At 46.8% G+C, this 26,745-nt stretch overlaps 1 protein-coding gene and 1 non-coding gene across 2 annotated transcripts in view; both read left to right on the top strand.

Moving 5' to 3' along the window:
* The window catches only part of LOC135908472 (uncharacterized), a 125,872-nt gene that overhangs the window by 80,361 nt on the left and 18,766 nt on the right, over positions 1-26,745 (top strand). The window contains exons 9-13 of the mRNA XM_065440249.2: positions 9,682-9,770; positions 9,995-10,030; positions 11,834-11,935; positions 19,937-20,023; positions 20,451-20,504. Coding sequence (XP_065296321.1) covers positions 9,682-9,770; positions 9,995-10,030; positions 11,834-11,935; positions 19,937-20,023; positions 20,451-20,504 — 368 coding nt within the window. The remainder of the gene's footprint in view (positions 1-9,681; positions 9,771-9,994; positions 10,031-11,833; positions 11,936-19,936; positions 20,024-20,450; positions 20,505-26,745) is intronic.
* On the top strand, positions 14,920-14,991 carry TRNAA-UGC (transfer RNA alanine (anticodon UGC)). The gene has a single exon. It is a non-coding gene; the product is annotated as a tRNA-Ala (tRNA).

The raw sequence follows: 26,745 nt of genomic DNA on the forward strand, positions 1-26,745 counted from the left end.
CCAACTTTTCTTTTCGCGACACTTCTTTTTCACCCGCCGAGCTATACAGCACCTTGCAACAGCAGGGATCTGCGACAGTTTTGCGCAAATCTTTCAGAAGTTTCTGCTGACGCTGACAAATACTGTTCTTAAAAAATTCCTGCGACAGCAAATTCTTTTTTTTTCTTCAGTATTCGATATCCGGAAGCGACGTTCCTTCCCACAGTCAGCGGTGGGAATTTCGAAAAACGGTCACGCTTGAGCAAGGTGTCTCTGCCGTCTAGCTCTTACTGTCTGTTCAGAGAAGTCTGGATCTGTTTATTTTTTTCGCGTATCTAGAAAAAGAAAGAAGCGAAACGCCCAACTTTACGCCATGTATTTAAAAAAGCTTCAGAGACGTACAAAACACGTGGCCGCCCCCCACACGCGCTTCAACTAAACCGCCCAATTGTTCTCTCGATGCGATTTTGCTGCGAACGCAAAATGTGATTACTTCTTAATTATAGGAACATTCTTTCGCGACATAAGCAGTTCCTTTCTTTCTTTCTTTCTTTCTTTCTTTCTTTCTTTCTTTCTTTCTTTCTTTCTTTCTTTCTTTCTTTCTTTCTTTCTTTCTTTCTTTCTTTCTTTCTTTCTTTCTTTCTTCAAAATCGTATAACATGGAACATATATGCTAGCATAACGAAAGCTTAAGCTGGCCATATAGCGGAAAGTTAAGCTATAGATTAATTTCAACGTGCTCTTGAAGCACGAAGTACTACTTCAGTGTAAGGGTTGGGTCGAAAAATTTTTGCTTACACCGTTGAGTCCTGGAAGTCTGTTAGACTATTGATACAGAAATATTGTTTCTCTTTCTCTCTCTGTCTTTATACGAGAGGCGGAAGCTTTGCCGCAACACCTGTCAATTTCAAATCGAACGCCGCGTGCTCACCCCGCGACCGCGGTCTTGGACATTTGTTTAGACAACGAGCTTCGAGCAGTAACTCTACTGCTTCAGCAATATAGTTAGCATTTTGAAGGCCTTAATTTCGAGGGAGGTGCCCGAAAGTGCGCGAGAGTATTGCAGGAGACAGCCCACATGGAAATGTATCGGTATAGCGACTGGGTACAAGACGGCCGTAACGTACCACGGAATACATTACAGTTCAGCTGTGTTGTTTTGTCATCCACAATACGCAGGCATAGAAGGCAAAGTGAGCCATCCATGATCTCTTAATTAAGCTATAGTTTCGATTGGTTAACTGAAATAGCTGGAGTGTCACGGGTAGCAGCTAGTGCATGCCATAACACTCAGAGTTTCGCATGCAGAAATGTTTTATGCGCAAGGATTCCTGGATAACGAGGTATGTTTACTTTGCGCCTTCTTTCTTCTGCGTTATGTAATGTACATGTGACCCCTTAAGTGTTGTAACTGGTCCATTTGTGCATTTTTACTGTTTTACAGGTTGCAAAAGGCTGTGTCTCAATTTTTATACTGGTGTACTTTTGTACTGGTGTACTGGTGTTTATACTGGTGTATTTTTGTATTTGGTGTACCTCACTTACGGGAGCAAGGCAGTGCACATTAAATTGTAATCCACCTCCTTTAGGTAGACAGCATTATTCTGTATCTAATTAATTAATTAACTAACTGAATAAATGAACATCCCCAAATTGGATAGGACAATTAAAACGCGCAACGAGGCGGTAACAAGCTGATGCTATATCCTTTGTACTGACTTTGTACGCCTTTGTACTGACTAAATGTTTTTCCAAAGTGTGGTTCGTTATTAATTATGAAACTTGCGAACAGTCCGACAATTTCTTTGAAACAATGAAAAAAGAGGTAGCGAGAAGTGCTTTTTTCCCCAAGTTTAGTGAAGGCACCGTTACATTGAACGACTGACGCGGCCTAAAAAAGTTAAATATTTCCCTCACTTTAGAAGCGTTTCCCTAAACTTCGCGCATTATGGCGCGAAATTCACAAGACTGCGGTTTTATAGCTCTCGGACAAGCGCATTACATGAGCTCACAGAACTGCACGCCCGACCTTAAGACAGGGCATTAAATGTAGTTACTGCCATCAACGCAAATTGATTTTGTTCATAAGACAAAGAATTTGGTCAGCAATTGGAGAACGTCGCGATAAGGCAACGGCTTATGGGGAACCTTCAAGCGGACAAGGCGGACCTGCGTTGATGCTCATTTAAATATTCCGAATGAGATTCGGTTTAGTATTTCCACCCTCCGCTTGCGGCTGCCTTAATTGTTCACGTACCAGTAGCTATAGCGTTCTGCCTTTCTGACACGAGGTCGTGGCTTCGATTGCCATGGTGCGTCGGCCGCACTTCAGTTTAGACGGCTGATATGTGAAAGCGCTTGTGTGGCGATCATTTCCTTGCGCGCTAAAAAAGAAAAAAGAAAAAAATAACGCGGAGCTTCACATACTGCAAAGGTTTCTTTTAAAGGCGCATAGCGATAGCACATAGTCAAGCACTCAGTAAGCGATACTCACATACGGTGCGCTTGGTTTTATTTGCAGCATCTGTTTTTTTATTGTTATTCTTTTTTGTGAAATCTAATAACCGGCGTTTGTTGGAACAGCAAGAGTTGCTGCTGAGGCGGGTCTTCGTTTTGAAGAGACGCCACGCGCTCGAAGAAAAACGAGACTTGGTGCGAGAATTGCATCTAATTAATATACACGTTATGCGCTGCGCACTTGATTCTCGCACTGCTACTAGTACCTTTTATTTCATTCTCTTTCTTTACACCCCCCTCCCCCGATCCTCTGCTTTCTTCATTTGCCACTCCAACCTCATTGTCGGTATCTGTGCTTCGCATGTTAACAATGTTAAAGAGAGAGAGAGAGAGAAAGCGAAGGTTTGTCTTGGCTGCCTCTGTGGCCTGTTCCAGCGTTTTTAGCCACCATTAGTTAACGAGATGACGTACAGAAATTTGGCTCAGTTAATGAGAAAGAAAAAAAAATCGTAAACGCACTTATCGAGCCCCTTCCTCCTTATACACCCATCCTATATCGCTTGCTTTGATGCCTCAACGCGGGCGCGTTCGCGTCGTCACCCAGTGAGCGCTTTTTTTTTTATCCGCTCTTTGTTTTCGTTCTTCTTCGCTTCCCACTTTTCACCATTTGCCTAATTCGCCCTCGCCCGTCCGGCGGGCTTGCGTTTTAGGTGGCATTCTTTTCAGCGCCCGAGGCGCCCTCTATTCTCTCTCTCTCTCTCTCCCTCCCCCTCCCTCTCTCTCTCTCTGTCTCTCTCTCTCTCGCCTGTCTGCCTCCGACGTAGGAAGACACCACCGCCGTAAGCCTGGGTGCGCAGTGGCCTAATTGCTCGATTGCCGCGCGTGAAACATCCGCTGGCGACGGTGGAGGACGCCGACTGAAAGGAGACGTGGACCGACGGGACATTAGCCTAATTTCCCCGAGCTACGCCAAAAGACGAGCGAACAGACGCCCGCATTAGCGGGGCGTGCTGCAGTGGTGTAGTGCGCGCAGGCCTCTGTACCTGAAAGGACAGGTTTCAAATGGCCAGTCTAGTTTGTGAGCGAATGGTATTTTCGCTAATGATTATTTGCTTTGTCCGTGCACTGAACGTCCGCGCGTGTACGTGGTCGCGAAAGATTTCCTTGCTGCTTCCTGCCTCGCAAGTTCGACAAACTATAACTTTTCCTCCTTTCTTTTTTTTTTTTTGTTCTGTACGCTTTTGTATAACCGGGACAATCGTCAGACGCACTTTTTTCTCTCTCCCCCGTACTAGTGTAATAGAAAATAAAATAAAAATATAAGCAAAGTGCGGTAACCCATGAACATGACAAGCAAGCTATTTCCTTCAGTGCGCATGTGCGCACTCTTTCTGTCACACCTTCCCTCTCCCCTTATCTTTTCTTTATATTTCCGAGCGTGAATAAACCCGGCGTTCTTCGGCTGGAACGACTGTCTCGTTCACTACGGGAGGGGCGTTGCCTCCGCCCGTCAACCATCGCAACACAAAGTGTGGTTAATTAGTTCGGCGATTCGCTGTCAGAGCGGGCCTGCGAGATTCAGACGTGCTCTTATAGCATATAGGCTTATAGAGTAGGAATTCCGCAAGGCGTTGGTTGAAGCGGCAGCACTTATCAACGACAGCTATGTTACGCTGCTGTTCGACCACAGTGCGTTTGTAATGCTGCTCTATTCGTCGCAAAGAGGGAAAGCGATGGTGAGACAGCCAATTCCTTCGCTGATATTGTTTCTGCCGACACGTTTTACGAACTTGTACGCATGTCGAACATTGTCGCTCGTTGCGGCAAAGTATTTCCTGCTTTCGTTCGAAACACAGTCGTGAGACGCCGCTACCAGCTCTGCAATTCGCAAACACGTTTAGGCGGCGTTTTAAGGTGCTGACATCTAAAGTTTTGCCTCTATCTGTGACAGAATTTGGATTTGGATTCTCAATTAGGTTAGAAGGCGCGTCTCATTGCTACCTCTTTTGCTATGCGATGACAAGCGCCGATGATGGCATGCGATTATACAAATTTCTTTAATTTTTAAATTAGATTAGATCTCTAATTTTATTTCATTGCAATGGCCGCACTAAACCTAACTGATATAAACACATCAAATTTACCCCTTTACAACTGTATGTCGTGCGAAGCACAGAAAGCAATACATTCTGGAGCTTGGTGGCGCACGCTTGGTAGCGTCTTTTCGTGTCAAAAAAAGAAAAAGTGTCAAGTGCATTCACCTCCGTCCTTGCTTTAAAATTGCGCGTAAAACATTTTTCGCCGTATTCGTTAATAAAGAATGTCCGCATTTGTTCAACTGTAAAGTAAACCTGTCAAGTGAAAACCTGAGATATGGTACGTTTTCCGGGGCTAATGAGGGCAAGTTTTAAATTTGCTGAAGAAATATGATTACTCGGTCTAGCACTAATGATCGCGGGCAACGTGGCCTGTTTGGGTCATGCTCTATATGTGGAATTTCGGAGGACTACCATTTTGATTCTCGTATGGTTGAAGTTAGTGAAACTCTCCGCCTGAAATATTTAACATGTGCCACTTCAAAGGCTGACACCACCGTAAATCAGCGTGTAGACGCGTGTGTAAGGGCTCACTACGTTTACGTCTTCCGTCCAGTGCGCGTCTGAGCTAGCATACGTCTATACCGTTTATCAAAACATTCAGTTCCCATACACTCCGAATAACGCATAGTGCAAGAGTTGGGGTCGGGCATGAAATAGATGGTAGCTGGCCCATCCCTTCGTCCAACTCATCTACGCAGAGGACGTTGTTGAAGGGAGATACTTGTTCTCATCGAGACCGAGGAATATGGCATTTATTTGCAAAATCTACATGAAGGGTGGAGAACTTTACAGTTCATCAATATAGCATGACTGAAAGAGAATGCACACCCAGCAGCCGCACAACGGCTCCTTAAAATCACTGTCCTCCCTAGATCCCTAGGTGAGAAAAAACGGCCGATGAACATTCGACCAATCGGAGCGCCCAAAGTCATCGTGGCCGACGCGCCTTTGAGGGGGAGGGTTTACACACTAACTTCCACACAGGCTTCACGGAACACACCGAGGTGAGAGTGTTTCTCGCAGACAGGGGTCTTGCCCCGAGCAGGCGCCTCTTGATCCCAGTGTTGACCGCGTAGTCAGTGGCCGCCGCGTCTGTCCATTGACTGTGACGGCTTTTGTAGCCCGTGAGACCACACCGCAAAACATCTTCTTCTAGGAGTTCCTCCGCTCCAAACAAACCGTGACGGTGACGGCGAGTCCACTAACAATACTTGATCCGCCGACCGCGTCTAGGCATGATGGCGCCGACAGGTTGTTGACGAGGCACATTGTCGCCATTACAAAGCGAGTCGCCGCAGCAGGCTGGGAAGGGTTCCGAGGTCGCTTTTCTGAATATCGCCCCCCCGCAGCTGCGGCTGGCTGGGAAAATTTTGTAGGTTGGTACCCCTGCAGGCTGATCGTAACAATAGTGCAACTGCTACATGAGCGTAGCGATGAAATCATTGCGCCATTGTATATTTTTAGTGTGAAGAGCTTTTTCTAATGCAAGCCCCATCGGAAACAGAAACACCCTATCTTCCATGGCCAGTCGGCCCTCTTCCATCGGACCTCTTCCATCGCCAATGTAAGCACACTCGTCTTCCACCTGTCCTGTGTCTCGCATCGACATCGGTCATCGACGTTAAGGTCAATGCCGCTGTGAAGTCCTTTAAGAAGCCCGCATCATAAACAGCCTGCATTGAATGGAGCACAGTTTGTTCGGGAATATTAATAACTGTGACACCTGTCGGCAAAAAACTCCATGGCAGGTGGCGTCTCGAATGAGTCACTTTGAAGACTCTAGGGATGACGAGCAAGCATTCGTGTAAGCAGCCGCAAGTTTTACTCTGTTTCGAATTGAAACTGTAGCAAGTGACAACCTAGGAAATCATCCCAAGCTCCGCCTACAAAACCGCGCCCTCAAAAACGAGACGCCAGTGACTTTCTCTAAACCGCTTTTTTTTTAGGGTAGGGGATACAGACGGCGAGGAAACGCTCTCTTCTGGCGGACACTGGTGCGTCGGTGAAGGGACGGGGTTTATACCACATGATGACTGTGTGAATCAGGCCTTATACACGCAGCGACAAGAAACGCATTGCAAAGGTTCCCGAGCAGCTGGAAACCGTGATTATATGCAGTGATTTGCCGAAAACCCCGCCCGACAGTGTCAGCACTTGCTGTGACACGCAATGTAACGTGCGATAGGATTGTTGGTACAAATGACGGCCGTAGCCATCATCATCATAATCATCATCATCATCATCATAAGCCCGGTTACGCCCACCGCAGGGCAAAGGCCTCTCCCATACTTCTCCAACAACCCCGGTCATGTACTAATTGTGGCCATGCCGTGCCTGCAAACTTCTTAATCTCATCCGCCCATCTAACTTTCTGCCGCCCCCTGCTACGCTTCCCTTCCCTTGGGATCCAGTCCGTAACCCTTAATGACCATCGGTTATCTTCCCTCCTCATTACATGTCCTGCCCATGCCCATTTCTTTTTCTTGATTTCAACTAAGATGTCATTAACTCGCGTTTGTTCCCTGACCTAATCTGCTCTTTTCTTATCCCTTAACGTTACACCTATCATTCTTCTCTCCATAGCTCGTTGCGTCGTCCTCAATTTGAGTAGAACCCTTTTCGTAAGCCTCCAGGTTTCTGCCCCGTAGGTGAGTACTGGTAAGACACAGCTATTATATACTTTTCTCTTGAGGGATAATGGCAACCTGCTGTTCATGATCTGAGAATGCCTACCAAATGCTCCCCAGCCCATTCTTATTCTTCTGATTATTTCCTTCTCATGATCCGGATCCGCCGTCACTACCTGCCCTAAGTAGATGTATTCCCTTACGACTTCCAGTGCCTCGCTGCCTATTGCAAATTGCTGTTCTCTACCGAGACTGTTAAGCATTACTTTAGTTTTCTGCAGATTAATTTTTAGACCCACTCTTCTGCTTTGCCTCTCCAGGTCAGTGAGCATGCATTGCAATTGGTCCCCTGAGTTACTAAGCAAGGCAATATCATCAGCGAATCGCAAGTTACTAAGGTATTCTCCATTAACTTTTATCCCTAAGTCTTCCCAATCCAGGTTTGTGAATACCGCCTGTAAGCACGCTGTGAATAGCATTGGAGATATCGTATCTCCCTGCCTGACGCCTTTCTTTATTGGGATTTTGTTGCTTGCTTAATGGAGGACTACGGTGGCTGTGGAGACGCTATAGATATCTTTCAGTATTTTTACATACGGCTCGTCTACACCCTGATTCCGTAATGCCTCCATGACTGCTGAGGTTTCGACAGAATCGAACGCTTTCTCGTAATCAATGAAAGCTATATATAAGGGTCGGTTATATTCGGCACATTTCTCTATCACCTGATTGATAGTGTGAATATTATCTATTGTTGAGTAGCCTTTACGGAATCCTGCCTGGTCCTTTGCTTGACAGAAGTCTAAGGTGCTCCTGATTCTATTTGCGATTACCTTAGTAAATAGTTTGTAGGCAACGGACAGTAAGCTGATCGGTCTATAATTTTTCAAGTCTTTGGCGTCCCCTTTCTTATGGATTAGGATTATGTTAGCGTTCTTCCAAGATTCCGGTACGCTCGAGGTCATGAGGCATTGCGTATACAGGGTGGCCAGTTTCTCTAGAACAATCTGACCACCATCCTTCAACAAATCTGCTGTTACCTGATCCTCCCCAGCTGCCTTCCCCCTTTGCATATCTCCCAAGGCTTTCTTTACTTCTTCCGGGGTTACGTTCGGGATTTCGAATTCGTCTATACTATTTTCTCTTCCATTATCTTCCATTAAGTGGCCGTAGCCACTTAGGCTTATAAGCTGCTGCGGCTCGTTGTAGTGCATGCCATTAAACCAATGAATCTGCCTCCTCTCTTCTTCGGCCACCACTTCCAGTCGAAAGCGGGCGTGATGTCACGGCTTGCTGACGACTCACGGCGTTAACTTCAGAAGTCCTTTAGTTGACAACACGAGTATTTTCATTGGTCCAATTAAGAGGGCAGGACATCATTCGGAAGCCGGCGGTGTTGTCTTTCCAACTGAAAAGAAACAGGGGAACTTGCCAAAGAAGACCGTGTATTATTCAGATGAATCATTCAGCCGGCCTATATATATGGCCAGGCGACAATTGTGTTCACTATAAATAAAGCTAGAGCAGCGTCTCGGTGCTAAACGTATTAGATGCTGGTAGCTCTCGAGAAGTCTCACTAGCCCGTCGCTGTGGTCAAAGGTGACAAACGGGGAACCTAAAAACGTCGACAGGGCAGCAAGCTAACAATTTGTCGCCTTATTAAGTCGACGAAAATGCTGACGATAGGTCGGGGCATGACTGTAAGCTGTATAAAACTGGTGGTCATGAAGAAGACGGGCTTGCAGTGAGTGAGGAAGCGACCAATTAGTGAAGGGCAACTGCTGCTGAAAGATGCCCCAGAATCCAGCTGTGCCCAGAAAAGTGACCGAACGTCGATGTCTGTGTCCGTACCTGTCGCTGTGCGTGTGTGCGCATTTACTTACACAGCAATTACGCTAGAATCCGCATAAGTTTAGTTTCTGTTATACTTGTTCGTCTGAAACTAAAATTGCGCATCTACCAATGTGATGTGATAACTTTATTTGGAATCCGGTGATTGGGAGGCCCGGGCCTGGGGCCGCCTAGATGGCCACTGGGAGCTGCTGCTCCCTTGCGGCTTCCTTGAATCGCTGGACGGCCCAAAGGTGGTCTTGGAGTTCTGAGCTGAGCAACATGGCCGACCACCGCGCCCATAGATTTTCTGGGGAGACTGCCATTTTATTTTGGTATATTTCACATGCCCACAACATGTGTTGAAGGGTGGCTCTAACAGACTTGCACAGCTTGCACATATCGCTCTCGTATATATCGGGGTAGAAAGTTTTTAGTTGCACGGGACTCGTATAAGTTTCTGTTTGTAGTCGCCTCCAAGTAACGGACTCAGCTCTGTTCAGTTTAGTGTGAGGCGGTGGTAATACTCGCCTCCGATTTTGATAGAATTTGGTAATGTCACGGGGATTTTTTTTTTCAAACCCCCTCAAATGCAGGAGCTCGTAAGAGTGCGCCTAAGAGTAGCGTCTAAACTACTGTGAATTTGCTTCACCATGTAGAAGGGGCGAATTTTCTTTCTGCCGCTGCAGGCTACGGCTGGATTTTCGACTTGCTCTTCAGCCTGGAATGTGCCTTGAACGGCCTCAGCGACTTGCTACTGCTAGCGGCTGTTTCATACGTAAGTATGATGCGCCATATTGGATCGCACGGAGATTATGATAATTTGTGCGGGTGGCATGTCCTTGCGAGAGAGTGCCAGCGAGTATAAATTATATCTGTTGAGAACGATATCTAAATCTGCGTAGATCAAAAGTGAACCGATGGGATGCTACCGTCTTGCCTGTATCTTCTTTCACACTTTCACTATTTTAAATCTGAGGCTATCTTGTTGTGTTCTCGCAGCGGAGCAGGGACGCACGCGAAGGCTTTCCTATCGGAGCAAGTATTTAACTATCATGACATCGTGCATTTTAATTGTTATGGTCTGTACCTGCCTGAATTCCGGCTCTCGTGCCGTTATCACTTCGTCATTTTGTCATATCTCGATCATAAAATGTATCCAGCGGTCCCGCACTGCACAACGTCATTGTCGTGTAGCGGCTGTTTATTAGTCTCTGCAGAACGGTAGTCAAAACTAGCGATTTAATGAAGATACGCGACGACGCCACTAACTATTTACTGATTTTTAAACCATCGCCACAATGGCTCGGAGTTCTAACCTAGAACGTTGGGAGCGCAAGTTCCCTTTGAACGATTTTCTCCCTCAAGGTTGTCGTCGTTCGCCTGTTGGTCAACGAGTGCTATCGTCGCTGCCGCGCGACAACATTGCTGTTACTGTACAATTCAGCTCGAAAATGATTTACGTTGTGCATAAAAGGCAACAATCGAAACCCAAAGATACCCTGTTAAGACCCATCCGGCGTTCCGAAAAGCAGATCAACATGTTTGGTGCCCAGGAATTTCGGACATTGCCGCTTTCGGACATTGCGGCGTTTTGTAGACGAATGTTTTAGCTACGAAGGATACTTTTCAGATAGAGAAAATTTATTCGTCCTGTACCCTCCCCCATGCAACACTTTCACTGCAACTGTATAATAAGGCCAGTAATTAAAAATGTTATAGCTACCCACAGCTAGTTAACGGACTGCAATGTCCCCTCACTCTGCTATTTATTGTGCGTCGAAATGAAATCGCAGTTTGTGCAGCGAAGAAACAAGCGTATACTGCTTATGTACTTTCTTTTTTTTTTTTTTGCTAGAACCTCCTTCACAAATGAATAGAAAGGGAAGTTGCCTTGTTTGTGACAGGCGTTTGTTCGGAAGGTGGCTGTTAACGAACACGTTCGTCAGTCGGTAATCACATGGCCTACAAGAGCGTCGTTTCAGAAAAGCGTGTCTTGCATTAGCTTCCGGCCTTCGTCGCGGTCTGTCCGGTCTATCCGCTGCTCGCCGCACTGTGTGGGGGCAATTACCACACACACACAAGTACACACGCAGGTACAATAAACAAATGAAACTCCACCTAACAAGGTGTCACGCTCTAGCGACTGCCTAACATCGCAGCTCGTTAATTTTTCGGCCGGCATCTCCTCCAAAATCTTTTCGTCTGACATGTCGCAGCACGGTTTCACGCTTCGCCGGAGCGCGGCCCGCGATGACAGCGCGATAAGTAACACGAGAGCGAATGCGTGTTTCTGACAGATTTAAACTCGGCTTCCGTTCATAATTCAATCCCACGAAAGAGCAGCACATAGAAACGCGCAAAAAATGCAACATCGCGAAAACTCGATAATCAGCAGGCGTTCGAGAGAGGAGAGCTGGGCCACAACTTTCTTTTTTCAACGCAAATGACCGCAGCTGGAGGACATCGCGGTGCATATAGAAACGGGCCAGCGGGAACGCGACTTCGTGCCCACTTAAAAAAGAAAGAATCGTAGAGTCGTAAGCTTTGGCAACGGAAAAACAAAAACGCACGTAGAAACCGTGCTCAACGATGTCATGCGCTCGTAACCAAGTCGTCCCTCTTCGCGGAGATGAATGAGACGATGTGTCAGGAGCTGTGCGCGTGATAAATTGTTCCGTCATACCTCTTCCAGTCTTCCTGTGATCTTTTATTCCGGGCCCATTGCGCTGGGTCGCCACTTGTCGCAATGCCAGTCAGTCCGCTTTGTCTTGCCTCGCAGACATAATCTCTTTTTTCTTTCTTTCTTTCTTTTTCCCCCTTTCCTGCCCCGCGGTACAGTGTCTGACCTGCACCCTGAAAGGGTTCATCGTGTGGAACACCTTCTCCGTGGTCGCCTGCTGGACCGCTTCGTGTGCCTTGTACCACGAACGTGACCTGGAGGCAAGTGCTGCTCAGGCCACGTGGCCTTTGTCTCACTCTGTTGCAGGCACACTGCCCATTGTGTACACTAGCAGATATATGTATCGCCAACAGGGGAACAAAAAGATATTAGCAGTTGTATGCCAGTCTGGGCAACTGATACATCAAAGACAGCGAAGCTCTATTCCAACACAGGATGTGTTGCCGCATCATGCCGGTGGTTTTAACAGCCCCAGCCCTATCAGGTCCTAGCTGACCCCCGAAGTAGAGCCAGTAAAACGTGGCGTAAGAAACATAAATTATCAATTACTGGCTAAGTTAAACAACAACATAAAAAATAAGTGGTCTTTTTCAATTGAGTATACGCAAGGTCCGTTTTATTTTACAATTGTTGTTATTCATGTTTGAAAGTGAAAAGTTAACAGTGACGTTTCACTTTGTGAACGCGAATGACGTGCAAGTGTATGGACGCCGCGAACATGGAGAGCACGCACAGCGGCTTCAAAGCACAAACGGAAAGGGCGCGAACGCGGGGATACACTTCTCCAACTCCAGGAGTTGCTTCCCTCGCTGCAACAAACATAATCTCGCCGATTTCGCAGACGGGACAACTACGCTTGAGCGTCAAAATTCGGCGACTCTAGCTGCTCTTTGATAAACATATCGATCACGCCACCGAACACAGGGCTTTATCGTCGCACGGAAACGAGTTGTGGAACTCCGCTTTTTGGCTGTAAAAGCCTAACGAGCGAAATCGCGACAAAAACATGTCTATTTCTGAGAAGCATCAGCTGGCCCCACATTCGGTGCCAAAGTGCGAGCTCAGGGGCATGACTTCGGCTACTGGCCCTGCATGGTCAGCTGAGGCTTCCAGAGACTGACAACAGGTCGGCAAACGGACATCAGCATCTACTCCATCGAATTCAGGTACCAGCTGCCACATACCTGTACAGCGTAGTTCCCTGGCCACCACGATGGCATTGCAGGCCCTACATTTTATATTGTTTGTACTTACCATCGTTATCTATATATAATTATCATCGTTTTCTTTCCCACTTGTCTGCGTCATGAAGGCGTCCTGCGCAACAGAAGACCTGTTAGATTACGGAATACTAGCATACAAGGAGAGTTTCTCACAAACATTACTAGAGGAAATCTGAAGCTGCAGTCGTTGAAATCGAAGTGGTAATGAGGCGTTCTAATGTGGATTTCTTAATGATTTGGGTCGGCTTCGTGGAGCAGGGACATTGCGGCTAATATGATTGCGCGTATACATTGTTGTTCAGTTGCTTTGCTATTTATTACGATAGCATTTATATGGACACTCCAGGCGCATTTTTGCCGTCCGCCGTGATGTTACGTATAAGATCCAAGGGCGATGACACCGTATGCTGTATGCGCCGCATGTATGCTGCATGTACGAGTGAAATCGCGCGACCGGAGCAGACGATCGCGGCTCACTCTGGAGCGCGTGAGGGACGAAGGCGGAGAGCAAACGCGCCTACTTCTGTCGCGCGAAAGGCCGTGTAGGGACGGGAGAGAGGGAAAGGGGGGGGATTTGTCTTGGGCTCCAGCAGCAACTGTGCATTTCGCGACCGGGCGCAAGGGATTGACGATGGCGGCTCAATCTCGCCCGTGATATGGAGGAAAGGGGGGAGGCAGTTCAGGATAAAGCCCCTTAAACTTCGTAAAGTAGTGACACTCTCCTCCTCCGCCTTCACTCCTCCTCGTTCATCCTCTCTTTCACGTTCCCTCCTCGACCGTGGCGCCACCCACACTGCTCGAGCGTAGCGACGGCGCCAACATGCGCTCCTCGCCACTCCGTACACACGCTTCTCGAGCAAAAATGGCGCTGAGTCAAGGCGCGAGGGCCCACGTGATGTTATTACGCCAATAGCGACACGGCGGCGGCCTCAGTCAGAGCGCGCGAGGAGGAGGCGGCATTCTTGAAAGCGTGGCACTACTTTACGAAGTTTAAGGGGTTTTAGTTCAGGAGGCTTCTACTCCGCCAGCAACTGCGTACTTGGCGCGGCGGTACGTGGTCGCGCGCGACCTGTCTTGAAAGTGGTCAGCAGACGGCTGATACCTTCGTGCGTACTGTTTTCTCGCCGCTGTTTGCCTTGAAGCGATGGACAGCGCGAAGGTCACTTCGCTTGCTGCTGCTGCCGCGCGTGCTCCCACCAGCGTATTGACAACGAGTGTACGCGCTCATCGAGTGTGATGCGCTCACGCTTGCCTGTGCTCGCTGGCACCATGCTTACCAATTCAGTTAGTGAGCGAATGTTTCCAACTTTATACGGCCGATAAAACTACTCTACTTCCTATAACTGTCTACCAATTTGCTATCGCAATCGATGCTTCGCCTTTCGGGCGAAACTGTGACTTTTTTGTCCCGCAACATTTTTTTACGGAAGCTATTTCTGATATTGAAGGCAATTGTTTTGGTTTCTAAAACTTTGAATGTACTCGTACGGTATAGAAGTAAGAAGCTAGATGAGGGCAGTCGTCGCAAATATAATTTGCGATGGCATATTAGCGTCGATAATGTTTGTGCAAGAAACTAGGGGATTTTTGGAAACTGGGATTGATGAAGCGCTGGCAAATCCATTTACCATCCGTCATTTCCACACTGCCTGAAGTTGCACAGTAGCAGCGAAAGCCTACAACAGCACCATGCTTCGGTCAGGTATTTTTTCCTCTTGTTATGTCTCAACACCACGAAAATCCACCAACCCACCATTACCTGACAGCCTGAAGTAAGGATGAAAGGGGGGCCCCATACAATGCTACTGAACAACGAAGGTGACCTGGTATTCTTTTTTTTTCCCCGAACTTAGCTGATAAATGCATTGGCGTTCCAGTTACTTGTGTGCTTTAGTACATGAAACAACGTGCAACTCTGGGCGTGGTACTGCCGACGCAAATGCGAGCCGAGAATACCTTGCAAGTACTCCACCGTACCTGTATCCGGGCCACATGTGCGTACGGAGAGGCGACATCCGTGCGGGGGTGTAGCTCAGTGGTAGAGCGTTCGCTTTGCATGTGAAAGGCCCCGGGTTCGATCCCCGGCACCTCCACGAATTTTTTTTCTCAACATTTCTTTTTCTTTTTTTGTAAGGCAGAGGAAATGACATAACCCAGGGCCTTTCAAGACTCTGTACTCGATTAACGAGGGGTGAACAAGGTGAAGCCAGCGGCAGTTTCAAGTTTTATTGCTTCATTCATTAGTGGTACATATATGCAGTAGAAGTTATACAGAAAGAGGTCCCGCAGTTATAAACTGCAGCGGGACCTCTTGTTCTTAGTTACGTAATAATATATAAATAAAAAGGCGTTAGTTGCGGTTATAAACAAAGAATGGATTACACAATTTCTACAGTGTTAAAGTAATATAACCTATGGTAACACATCACAACATAAAAGAAATTACATCAGTAAGCAACATAAACATACTTCAAAGAATAGATGCAGTTTACAGGGTATTAATATAAACTCTCAGTGAACGTTGGTATGACGATAATGTAGGTGGGGATTTCACGTGAGTAGGTAAACTATTCCACATTTTCACACTAGCAAAACCAACAGTTAGTTTGTCATAGTTGCTGCGCGATTTTGGAAGTAAAAGGTTATTTTGTAAAGAGAACCTGGTCGTGTTAGGATTAGCAAGACTATTCCTGCCAATGACACAATGTAATTGTGGGTTTTGAAGAAAGCGGTAAATAACGATGCTGTGGTTGTACCAGATAATTTTGTTTATTGTCAGGATACGTAACTCAGTGAAGATGGGGGTAACAGGAGCGTTATAAGGAGCTGAAGCGATGATACGGACAGCGTTATTTTGGATGTGCTGCAAGGGAGCTATATGACAGCGATATGTAAGGCCCCAAGAACTGATACAGTAATTTAAATGGCTATAAATGAAGGCATAATACAATGTCAGGAGAGTGTGTTTTTGAAAGTACTGTCTGGCCTTTAAAAGCACCCTGATTCCATAGGCAGCTTTCTTTTTTATGAAGTTGACATGCAAATTAAACTTTAGAAAGGAGTCTAATTGAACACCTAAAAATGAGCACTCATTAGATGGAAATATTGGGTGAGAAGCTATGTACAGTGGTAGAAGGTTATGTCGAGGTTTACTGTGTGAACTAAAAACCACAAACTTTGTTTTCTGAGGGTTAATTAGCAATTTATTTTTTTTGCACCAACTACTGACATTATTTAGTTCATCATTTAAAAGCTCAGTTAGCGTAAAGATGTCGTTATGTGAGGCGTAAATAGTGGTGTCGTCCGCGTACAAAAGACATTCTGTAGAAGTTAGGCAGTTTGGGAAATCATTAATGAAGATTAGAAATAAGAGGGGACCGAGTATGGACACCTGTGGAACGCCAGTGTTAATTATTTTTGTGTCAGACAGCACTCCTGAAATGCAAACCTGTTGCTATCTGTCGTATAAATAGCTTCGCAGTAGTTCCAACGATGGACATATATGCCCTGAGTTTAGTAAAGAGAATGTTGTGATTAATGGAATCGAATGCTTTCGAGTAGTCGATAAATACAGATCCTACGAATCTGCCCCCATCAATTTCCGCTTTGATCTTGTCAGCGAGGGTGATCAAAGCTAGGTTAGTAGAATATCCAGCACGAAAACCAAACTGTCTTGGTGTTAATAATTGGAACTTGTCTAAGTAATTAGATAGGCGCTGTACTAATAGCTTTTCTATTACTTTACTGAAACACGGCAAGATGGATATGGGCCTGTAGTTTGCTAGTAAGGTGACGTCTCCTTTTTTGTCCACAGGAATTATTTTTGACCTTTTCAAGTCACTAGGAAAAACGGCAGTTTTAAAGATTGAATTGACAACGTGACTGCAAGCTTCACATATGCTGTCAACAATTTCTTTGATATGATACGAGCATATGGAATCTAAACCAGGACTGCAATTTTTAAGATTCATAATTGTTGCTCGAACTTCACTGGGTGTAGTTGGGAAGAGATAAAATGATTGTTGTGTCAAGCGTGGCATGTGAGTGTCATTACCCCCAGGGATATCAGGCACAGTACCAAAAAAGTGGCTGAATGCGCATGCAATATCTACAGGGTTTGTAAGTGTGCAGTCTTTTTCTTGAATTTTCGTTATTCTATTCCTAGTAGTATTCTTATTCAGAAACGCATAAAGTATCTGCCATTGTTTCCGGGAATCGTTCCCGGTTTCATTTATTACATTTTCATAGTAAGTTTTCTTTGCTTGTTTAAGTAGATATGTCAGTAAAGTGCAAAACTTCTTGTACCGAAACTTAAGAGATTGGTTAAATGGTCTATTTTTGCATTTACGATACAGATTTTCTTTCCTGCGCATGCTCTTCAACAATCCTGGTGTAAGCCAAGGGTTTGATGGGGAGGCAAAATGTTTACGGCACTTAACTATTGTTGTTGCTGAGGATATACAAGTTTTAATTGTGCCAGATAACTCAGTATAAGAGGCTTCAGCGTCATTTAATGATGTTGCGTGCGACCAATCTGAACTGTTAACTAGCTCTATGAAATGTTCTTTGTCAAACCTGGGTTTAGTGAACAGAGTTTCCATGGCGTGATTAAGACGTGGAAAACAGAGCACAATCGGAAAGTGGTCGGTTATGTTGCTTCGTACGATAAAAGCCTTAGGGGGATAAAGCAGGTTTGTTAGTGCATGATCGATGAGAGTAGTCGAGTTAGAGACGCACCTAGTGGGTAGTTGTAACAATGACTCGATACCGTATCCATGACAGATGCTAATGTATTCTCTGCTGTAAGCGCAGTTCTCATCCAGAAGATTGATGTTTATGTCTCCCATGATAACCATGTTCTTGTTTTCATTCGAAACAGTGTGCAAAATTTCATCTAGAGCGCAGCAAAACGTGTTTATACTAGAGCTGGGTGATCGGTAGATGCAGCCAAATACAGTGCTTTTTTCACCGGTACTGAAACATGAATTCCACGAATTCCATGAATGCCCACGCAGTTAATTAGACGTTTGCCATGAGCCAAATCACCCCCCATCTCTCAGCGCCTATTCAGAGATCAACACAGCGTGGGCACCGACTCTAGACGGGTCCACAAAAGGCCACCAACCCCACCATTACCTGACAGCCTGAACTAAGGCTGAAAGGGGGGGGGGGCATCCCAATGCTACCGGACAACGAAGGCGACCTGGGATTCGCAGGTTGCTATCCTGCCGCTTATTCCATACCATCGGGCTTCGGACGCGGGGTTACTGCGGAGTGACGCGATCATGGGAGTGATGTCGCGACGGATTCGACGAATGTGATTTGCTGCTGGACAGTCCTTAAATTCCCTAGTCGACTCGCTTAGGGAAGACGGCGGTATTAATACGGAGACTTTTCGAGCAGTGGGACCATGGGCCCTGATATGAACTCGGACCTTTAACTTGCTCCTGCATGGAGTGGGCTTCCGTAACTGAAGCCGTGTAACTAAATCAATAAATCCGTTTTCCTTCATTCTTACTACCTGACGTAGCAGTCGATGGGCTTGGTGGATTCCTTGCCCTAACTCCACCCAAAGCCGCAACACTCTGAAACTTTGTGGCCTCGGTCAATGCTCCCGTTGGTAAGGTTGACAGTCGCATTACAATTGCAAACGATGCGTTGGACGAAAAAAATCTGAGGACACGTAATCACTTCTTATGAGTTGCGAATGCAAAAACATTAATGTCCAATTGAACGCCGCTGAGCGGTCCTTCGAGTTATGAACCTTCGCGGGCAGGCTAGATCGTTGAGACGCTTGCAATGGCGTCTTTGATTTAGCCCTACCGAGGCGCAATTTCAACGCTGACGAGAGCTTACGCGGACAAAGAACGCGCGGATAACACAGGCCTGCGAGAGCGAGGGTGGTTTGGCATCGCGGCGATTCCCTCTCCCCTCGCGCAGCACCTGGCGCGCTACTGCGGCAGCAGATGTTCCCTTTCGCCCGCTCGGCTCCGTCAGGGCTCGATCGTCACCTGGCGTCGCAGCCAATGGGAATTTAGATGCCGTTTCGCTGCTACAGATGCCGGACGCCGCCTTTTTCGCTCAGTGAGCCATTTGACGCTTTCGCATCCGAGGTGCCAGCGCTGGTAGTTGCCTACATTCCTCACGTGTAAACGCTAGCGGATTTGCGCGTGCGACATTGTACCGTGGCACATAGTTCAGAGTAATTTAGTGATTTCGTTGTGTGTGAGAGGAGTCACTAAATTACTCTTAACTATGTGCCACGGTACAATGTCGTACGCGCAAATCCGCTAGCGTTTACACGTGAGGAATGGAGAGAAAGGTTTTCCCCCCGCCTTACTCCAAGTTAAGCAGGCCGCAGGCGGTCACACTAAGACTTCTGCAAACGAACTCGTACTCAAATCCGGCGTCCCTTAATAGCATATATCCCGAGATTTATCCGAATTGTTCTTGCGTGGCCTGTGGTGAGGTAGCTACGTTGCCTCATATGCTCTGGGAGTGCGGGTCGCTGGGCCCGAAGTTCACCAAGGAAGAGTGGGACGCGCTCCTGCGAAGTTCCGTCTTTGAGGATCAAATCCTGGCCGTCCAGCGCGCCCGCGATCGGGCCGGCAGACTAGATCTGTCAGTCCCGTCGTGGGATTAGCCGGGTGCGCGTTTTATCGCGCTTTGCTGGACCAAATGAAAGTTTATTCACTCACTCACTCACTCACATAGTTCAGAGTGCCCAAGTTTTCCGTTACCGTTGGATAATTTCACCGACGGAGTACCTTTCGCTTTTACGTCATTTGCGGGCTCATTAGGCCTGCGATCAGAGTAGTATCACTTAATTCCATCCGTGCTTAGAGTTTTGATCAAACTATAGTTCTTTTTTTTTCTCTTTCATGCCAGTTTAACAATTCTGAGCTTTGGAAACCATTACACTTAGGTGAAGGTTCCCCTTATGACCGACCTACCATGGGTGTCGCTGGATTCGTACATAGACGTATAATTTATCAATATTTTCATATGTGGTATTCTGGTTATCTTCATTTGTTCTAGTTCGGCGCCGTCTACCCGTATGCCCTGATCAACGAGTCTGTCCTGACGTCAAACGCAACGAGCGCCACTCTCGTGAATAAAAGTTTCGTGAGTGAATTAGTGGCGTTCTACTTTAGATTTTGTTTAACTCAAACGACTTGCATGCCTACGCCTGCTTTTTTAAGCGCCCATAGACTTCACACGTGTTGGATTCATTACATTGCTTTGTTTCTATTGGTTCTGGCAGCAATGCGAGAAGCGAGGGAAATATTGTTTGGTGCGCTACCTTGTCGCGAACAACTTGGAAAATGAAAAGCAGAGCATGTCAGGACTAGCAATAATAATTATGCTGTTTCCCAACTTTTGTAGCTATGTTACAGAAGAATTGCTTGCTAATGTTTATTAAGTTTACTCAAAAGCCTCCAAACTCGGAGGTGCACAAGCACCTTGGTGAAAATTCAGGGCTAGAGAAAAAGAAAAAAACATAGACGGGAGTGTGCGGCTTTAGCTAATAATATCTTAATTCTCTTTGCAGATTCCTACCCTGGCTATGGTGTACATATCAGCCACTCTAATTGCTGCTTTCAAGGTAATCTAAAACTAACGGTACTGAAGTACTTTATGCGATTTATCGCAATAGCGTTAAGGAACTCATGTCAGAGAAAAGTCGGTGTCGTCGGCGGCGTTGGCCGTGAACGATAAATCCCGGAAGGCACTTCATAAATAAAAAAAAAAAACTTTTGAAGATGGGCTGGGTGGGAATCGAACCAGGGCCTCCGGAGTGTCAGACGGAGACGCTACCACTGAGCCACGAGTTCTTTTCCTTTATTGTTGAACCACGAGTTCGATTATTCAAAGCACGAGCTCGATGATTCAAAGCGCGATAAAAGCGCCTCTAGTGAATGCGGTGTTGCCTTAGAAATGTGCCGTCGAAACTTATACTGCAGTGTATATCGGTAATTATGAGCATGTAAATTACAGAAGTCGCAGTTACACGAGTAGCGAAGTACGTTTCCGCTACATTTCTTCTGCGCTCTGCGCACACGCAGAACCATCTTGCGGCGAACACAGAAGACCCCTCCTCGCAATGTGCGGCACTGCCCCGACACGTGGTGCGCCACTCACCCGCTTGTCCCCTTTGGGCCGTGCGGGGACCGGTGCGAGGATGCCCCAATACCCTTGCGTTTAATAAGTTTTCTCGCTCTCTCCCCTTCCAACTTCCAGCGTGCGTCACTCAAACCTTCGTGTTTAGGCGATGCGGCTCCTCTTTCCGCTCACAGCGCGATTCCTAGGTGCAGCGTCCGATGCGGGACGTCGCTGACGTGATCGCTGCGACGTAGCGCGTCTGATGGGAAAGCGTCCCCTGCGATTTGTGCCGAGCTGCTTCCGAGGAATCATGCGTCTGTGTGGCGCTCCCAAGCGAGAGAGGACGATCCCATCGAGGCGTCAGCCCCATGATCGCGTCCGCCTTCATGGCGCGTCGCGGCCCGGCTGTCCGTGCCGATCACGACGTTTGGCTCGCGTAGATCGTTTCTCCCTCCGGGACACCGCGTTCTTTGGTTCATTCCGCTTGCTCAGGCGCACGTTTCGTTGCCGCGCCGAACGCTGCGTGTGACTCAAGAAAATGCCGAGCGAATGAGTGGGGAGTGGGTGAAGGCGAAGCTTAAGTGTCCTCCAACATTTTTTCTTTCTCTCTTTCTCTCTTCCTAAACTTTACTGCTGAGACTGTGGCCATGCGCTGATATAAGGGTGGGAGCAAGTAGGTACTTGTGCTCAGAAACGCTGGCTTCCTCGCCGCGTCATACGTAAAGCGCAGTATCATCAGCTGAGTGGGCGGACAAAATGAGTAATTGTTTATGTGGAATTCCAGCTGTATATACTGTCTTGCCTCAGAGACAGTATACGTTGCCGAAGTAAAGGGTGAGAGAGAGGAACGTCGACGAACTACTTGCTAATATGAACGTCCTCCTTTTTGAGTGCGAAGCATTGTTTGTGAACTTAAGGTGCTCTGAATCTATCTATCTATCTATCTATCTATCTATCTATCTATCTATCTATCTATCTATCTATCTATCTATCTATCTATCTATCTATCTATCTATCTATCTATCTATCTATCTATCTATCTATCTATCTATCTATCTATCTATCTATCTATCTATCTATCTATCTATCTATCTATCTATCTATCTATCTATCTATCTATCTATCTATCTATCTATCTATCTATCTATCTATCTATCTATCTATCTATCTATCTATCTATCTATCTATCTATCTATCTATCTATCTATCTATCTATCTATCTATCTATCTATCTATCTATCTGTCTATCTGTCTGTCTGTCTGTCTGTCTGTCTGTCTGTCCCTCCCTCCCTCCCTCCCTCCCTCCCTCCCTCCCTCCCTCCCTCCCTCCCTCCCTCCATCTATCCATCCTCCTACGTCGTGATGCCGTCGTGGTCCTTTCTTCAAGACAGTAGATAGGGTGTCCAAGCTAATGTTACCCAAGCTGTTCATCTACAACAAGAAATGATAAAAAAATTACAGGGACGTTCCACTTAGTGAACACGGGTCACGCGCGAGCGTATAGTCGCTTTAACCCCTTTTTGTGCACTGCGCGTAGAATGTTTGCATCGTGGCAATTCGTCTAGCTCGTGCCCGGCGCTTGGCGGCGACTTCGGGGTCGGTTGTATCGCGTTCGGCCCGCCGCCGCTTGCGCCGCCGCTCTGTCCTTCTCGCTCGGCGTTCGGCCTCTCGATCCCAAGTTGAACTCGTTACTCCCATAGCGCACACAGAAACCGTAAAAACTGCCAGATGAGTTCAACCCAGCGCGCTTCCGCCTACCTTCTTTCTCCGCGATGTTTCACTTCCTTTCCCCTTGGATGGCTGGATGGATGGATGTTATGAGCGTCCCCTTTTGAACAGTGGTATTCCCACAGTGCGTCGGATCCGCCAATTTATTCTTTCTTTTTTGCACGGCTTTGCCAACATTAGCTGGGACGCACAGTATTTCAGAATAAGTGTGTGGAGGGGGGAGGGAAGTATGAGACGCATGCATACCTAAGGTAAATGACATGTCATGGCATCTATGACTTCACATATTTGTTTTGACATGTACGTCACGACACAAATGGTATAAGTTACCTGATGCCATCGTGGTTATTTCTTTAGTGATTGGAAACCTCCTGCTGGGTGTTTAGGATATGAATGACATGTATACATAACATGACATGTATGACATGGCACAAATGTCATCACATGGATGACATGTCATGTGCGCATGATATGTATGACAAAACATGCATGCACGTGCCATGTCATGACAACAATGACATCACATGCTTGTCATATGGCATGTATGTCATGACATAAATGGTACGAATGACATGATGCCGTTGTGATCGTTTATTTCACTCAGTATGTATCCATATTGAATGACATGATATGTCTTTGTGTGACAAAGAGGTCATCAAGTGACCCCTTTGTGTTCTGCAATTTATACCACGTGTTGTCGCCTGCGAACATTTATTTTCTGTGTTTCTTACCCGTTTCGCAACTCCGCATGCCACTCGTTCACGTGAATTCGGTGGTTCGTAAAAATCGTGCAACCGTCGTTACCTTGCTGCTGTCGTCACACTCCCCCTCTCTTGCGTCAACTTTAGTTCACTGTAATTGCGTGACACACACAAATGCTGGGCTTATACAGGCACCATCGGTCAAGCTGGTAACGCTTTGCGGAACCCCAAACAATGCTGCGCAGCCAACTGCAACTGCCTGTAAAATGTTTCGCATAAAGTCGTTTCATATTGTGTGTGGCATCAGTGCTTTTTTTTTTTTTTAGCAAGCGGGGCTGTGGAAGGTACACGCATAGTGCCGTAAGAGTAGTCTCACAATAATTTACGTCCTTATTCACTATTAAAGGGGTATATTATTTTACAGTGTACCGATATCGCAGTGCAGGGGCCGAATTCACAAAGCTTTTCGGCCCGTATTTAAAAGAAAAATGGTGTCACGCCAGACTTGTTGGGACTCGCAAATTTTAGCCAATCCTGATTCTGGACACAATATTAGCGAAGATGGCTGGCAAATTGTGAAGGGCACCAAACGAGAAGATTTGGGAATTCAGCCCCTTGTTCTTAAGTGCTCTTTGTCATTGGCTGGGTGCGTTCGGTAACAACATGCGCATCATCAGAATGGGCCGGAAATTTCTGTTACGAAGAAAAAAATTGGCCTAAGAATGTTTTGTGAATTAGGGCGCAGTTGGTTCTTTCATCTGCGTTGCACGACTACTTGGTATAATACAACCCCGCGACTTGTGGACGTAAGGTTACGTCAAATAAGTTATTGCTTGCGAATCCTTGTGCTTCCGGCATGCGAAATATTATGTGCTTCGCTATTAATTAGCGAGCGCGTGCGGGTGTGCGCGGCGCCCACTGGTCGAAGGTTCGAGTTGCTCGATCCACTCGTTGAGGGTTAAACATGTTCAGATCTGCGACGACGTTAACGCATTAAGTGCGTCATATTTTCCGGCGTAATGGTATGAGCCCCACTGTGGCATCCAATGACATAAGGCAGGCTTTATATGTTTTAATAATGTGGGACACACCGTGTTTTATTCACGAACGCTAGCAGTGAGTGGAGCCTCTTTATGTTTCGCAGCAATCCCATGTTGTGTATCACTGCAAACCGGTTCACACCTTGAGGGTCCTTAAGGGTGCGAATTGGCCTATATCTCACATTCTGGTGGGAGTTGAATACAGAAAACACTCTCAAGGGTGTAATTCGGTTGTATGAAACAGACAATGACAATAATGAGACGGGCATATTTAAGCAACTGGTGAAATTAGAGGTGCGATTAGAAGGCAAAAAGAAAAAAAAGCGTGGCGAGGGGGGGGGGGAATACATAAGGTGAGACATAAAGTAAGAAATTCAATCGCCAAGTTATCATCTTGCTGACATGTAGCAAGAAAACTGAACGAGTTGGAATTGTGTAAATTTTTTCAGTGAGCTCCCAATGTGCGCTGAAACGAAATATTTCTAGCCTTGTGCCACAACACATATCGTTATCGCCCAGATGCTTAGCGCTGCATTGTTGGCAAAATGAAGTAGATGAGTGGCCTAATAACTTGTAAACGGTGCCAAATAAAAGAAAGTGCCTATAGGCGCTCAGAAACAAGTTACTATGTCGTTCACGTCGGATGGCACAGTGCTTCAACTTCCAACTGAAGTCCTTATTGTGAGCCGTTCACTGACAAATCGACAGTCAAACGAGCACTCCCATCTATCAAACTGCGCCCACATTCGCGGACGTTGCAGGTACCTCCTGTTTTCTCTCTTTTCTTGTTTTTCGCCTCGGCAGGTACTATTATTCAGCTTATCCATGTAGATCGCTTCAAAAGGCAGTCGTTACTTGAATATCTGTAACTTGCGCCAATATGAAGATTTTCTTTATTTTCTTTTAGTTCGGCTCGGAACCAATACGGCGATCGCGACCGTGCCCTAAAGTAATTATGCAGTTAGTTAGTGAGACTTTCTGGAAGAGCAAATTGAACCTTGCTCTATGCAATGCAAGCAAGGTCTTCTCCTTCAGTGCCACCTATGTGAAGGGGTGACATAGCTCTAATTGCGGGCGTCGACTTCTAAAGCGGAATTCGTTGGAAAAAGGAAATAATCTATGTAACATGTGACATACACATGAGAAACACGGCTGGCTCACTGGGAGTCCGCGATGTCTTTCGTCTTGCAACAGCAATGCGCATATCTGGCGTCCCTAGTTTCGGTGCTTGCAGTCTTAAGAACAGCGTGCAATTTACCCTAGTTACGCCGGCAACGCTGCCGGCGAAATGACATCTCCGACCGTACGCGCGGCGCGCATTTTACGACTGGGAGTTGGCTGCTTCTCTGCGCTCGTGGGCAAGACGGTATCGTAAAGGAATGGTCATAAAAAGGAAAGCGCCCCTTCAGGAGCTCCCATTCGCCAACACTTTGCTCATCGCGAGCCGCTGCGGTGCTGCCGACATAAACGGCAGCACGCGAAGGCTTTGTCGTACGTACGTGTACGCTTAGTTGAGAATATACGTTCCAGGGCCGCCCACGCGGTGGCGCCTGCAGTGGCGTTAAATGATTCACGCGCTTTTTTTATTGGACGAAACGCTGGTTCGCGTCAGTCGTTAAGGCGGTTATGGCGTCTCCAATTGCCTTTCCCATTGATTCATAGCCTTGTTTAACGACGTCCTTCGTGCGCGAGCGACTATGGTGGTCGTAACGAGACGCGCCTAAGATGTGGCTGCACATTGCCTGCTACAGCAGCCAATTGAAAGCCAGATGTCTGCTGCCGGTTCGCAGAATGCATCGAACCGGCATCGCCTGCACTACATGCGGTGGTCTTGAAAGCGAATAACTTTCTTTGGCTCATTCGCCCGTTTCTTGGGCCGGTCGGTGGTGCTGGTGCGTGGTTGGTCGGTGGGGGCCGGACTTTCATCGCCGATGCAAATGCGCCGACGCAGGGGGCAAGAGCTCTCGTGCAACCGAATTGCCGGGGCACGTTTATCACCGAACGACAACTATTATAGCTCTTGAGACGTACGTGCTCTTGCGCGAGAGCGTTGGAGAGCCTGAAGGCTTAGATGCTGTGGTGGAGCGCTCGGGAAAGAGAGCCAACCTCTTGTCCCGCTGCCCTCTTCCCTTTGGTGGCTGCGGCAGAGGAGGATGGCTGTCGCGTTCCACGCCAGCATTTGAGCCGCTGGAGTTCTCACAGATGCGACGAATCAGCTTGATTCTTATTTTATCTTATTTTCAATACCTCAAAGGCGGCCGAGGTAGTTTTACAT

This window comes from Dermacentor albipictus, chromosome 3 (genome assembly GCF_038994185.2).
Source record: "Dermacentor albipictus isolate Rhodes 1998 colony chromosome 3, USDA_Dalb.pri_finalv2, whole genome shotgun sequence".
Taxonomy (NCBI): domain Eukaryota; kingdom Metazoa; phylum Arthropoda; class Arachnida; order Ixodida; family Ixodidae; genus Dermacentor; species Dermacentor albipictus.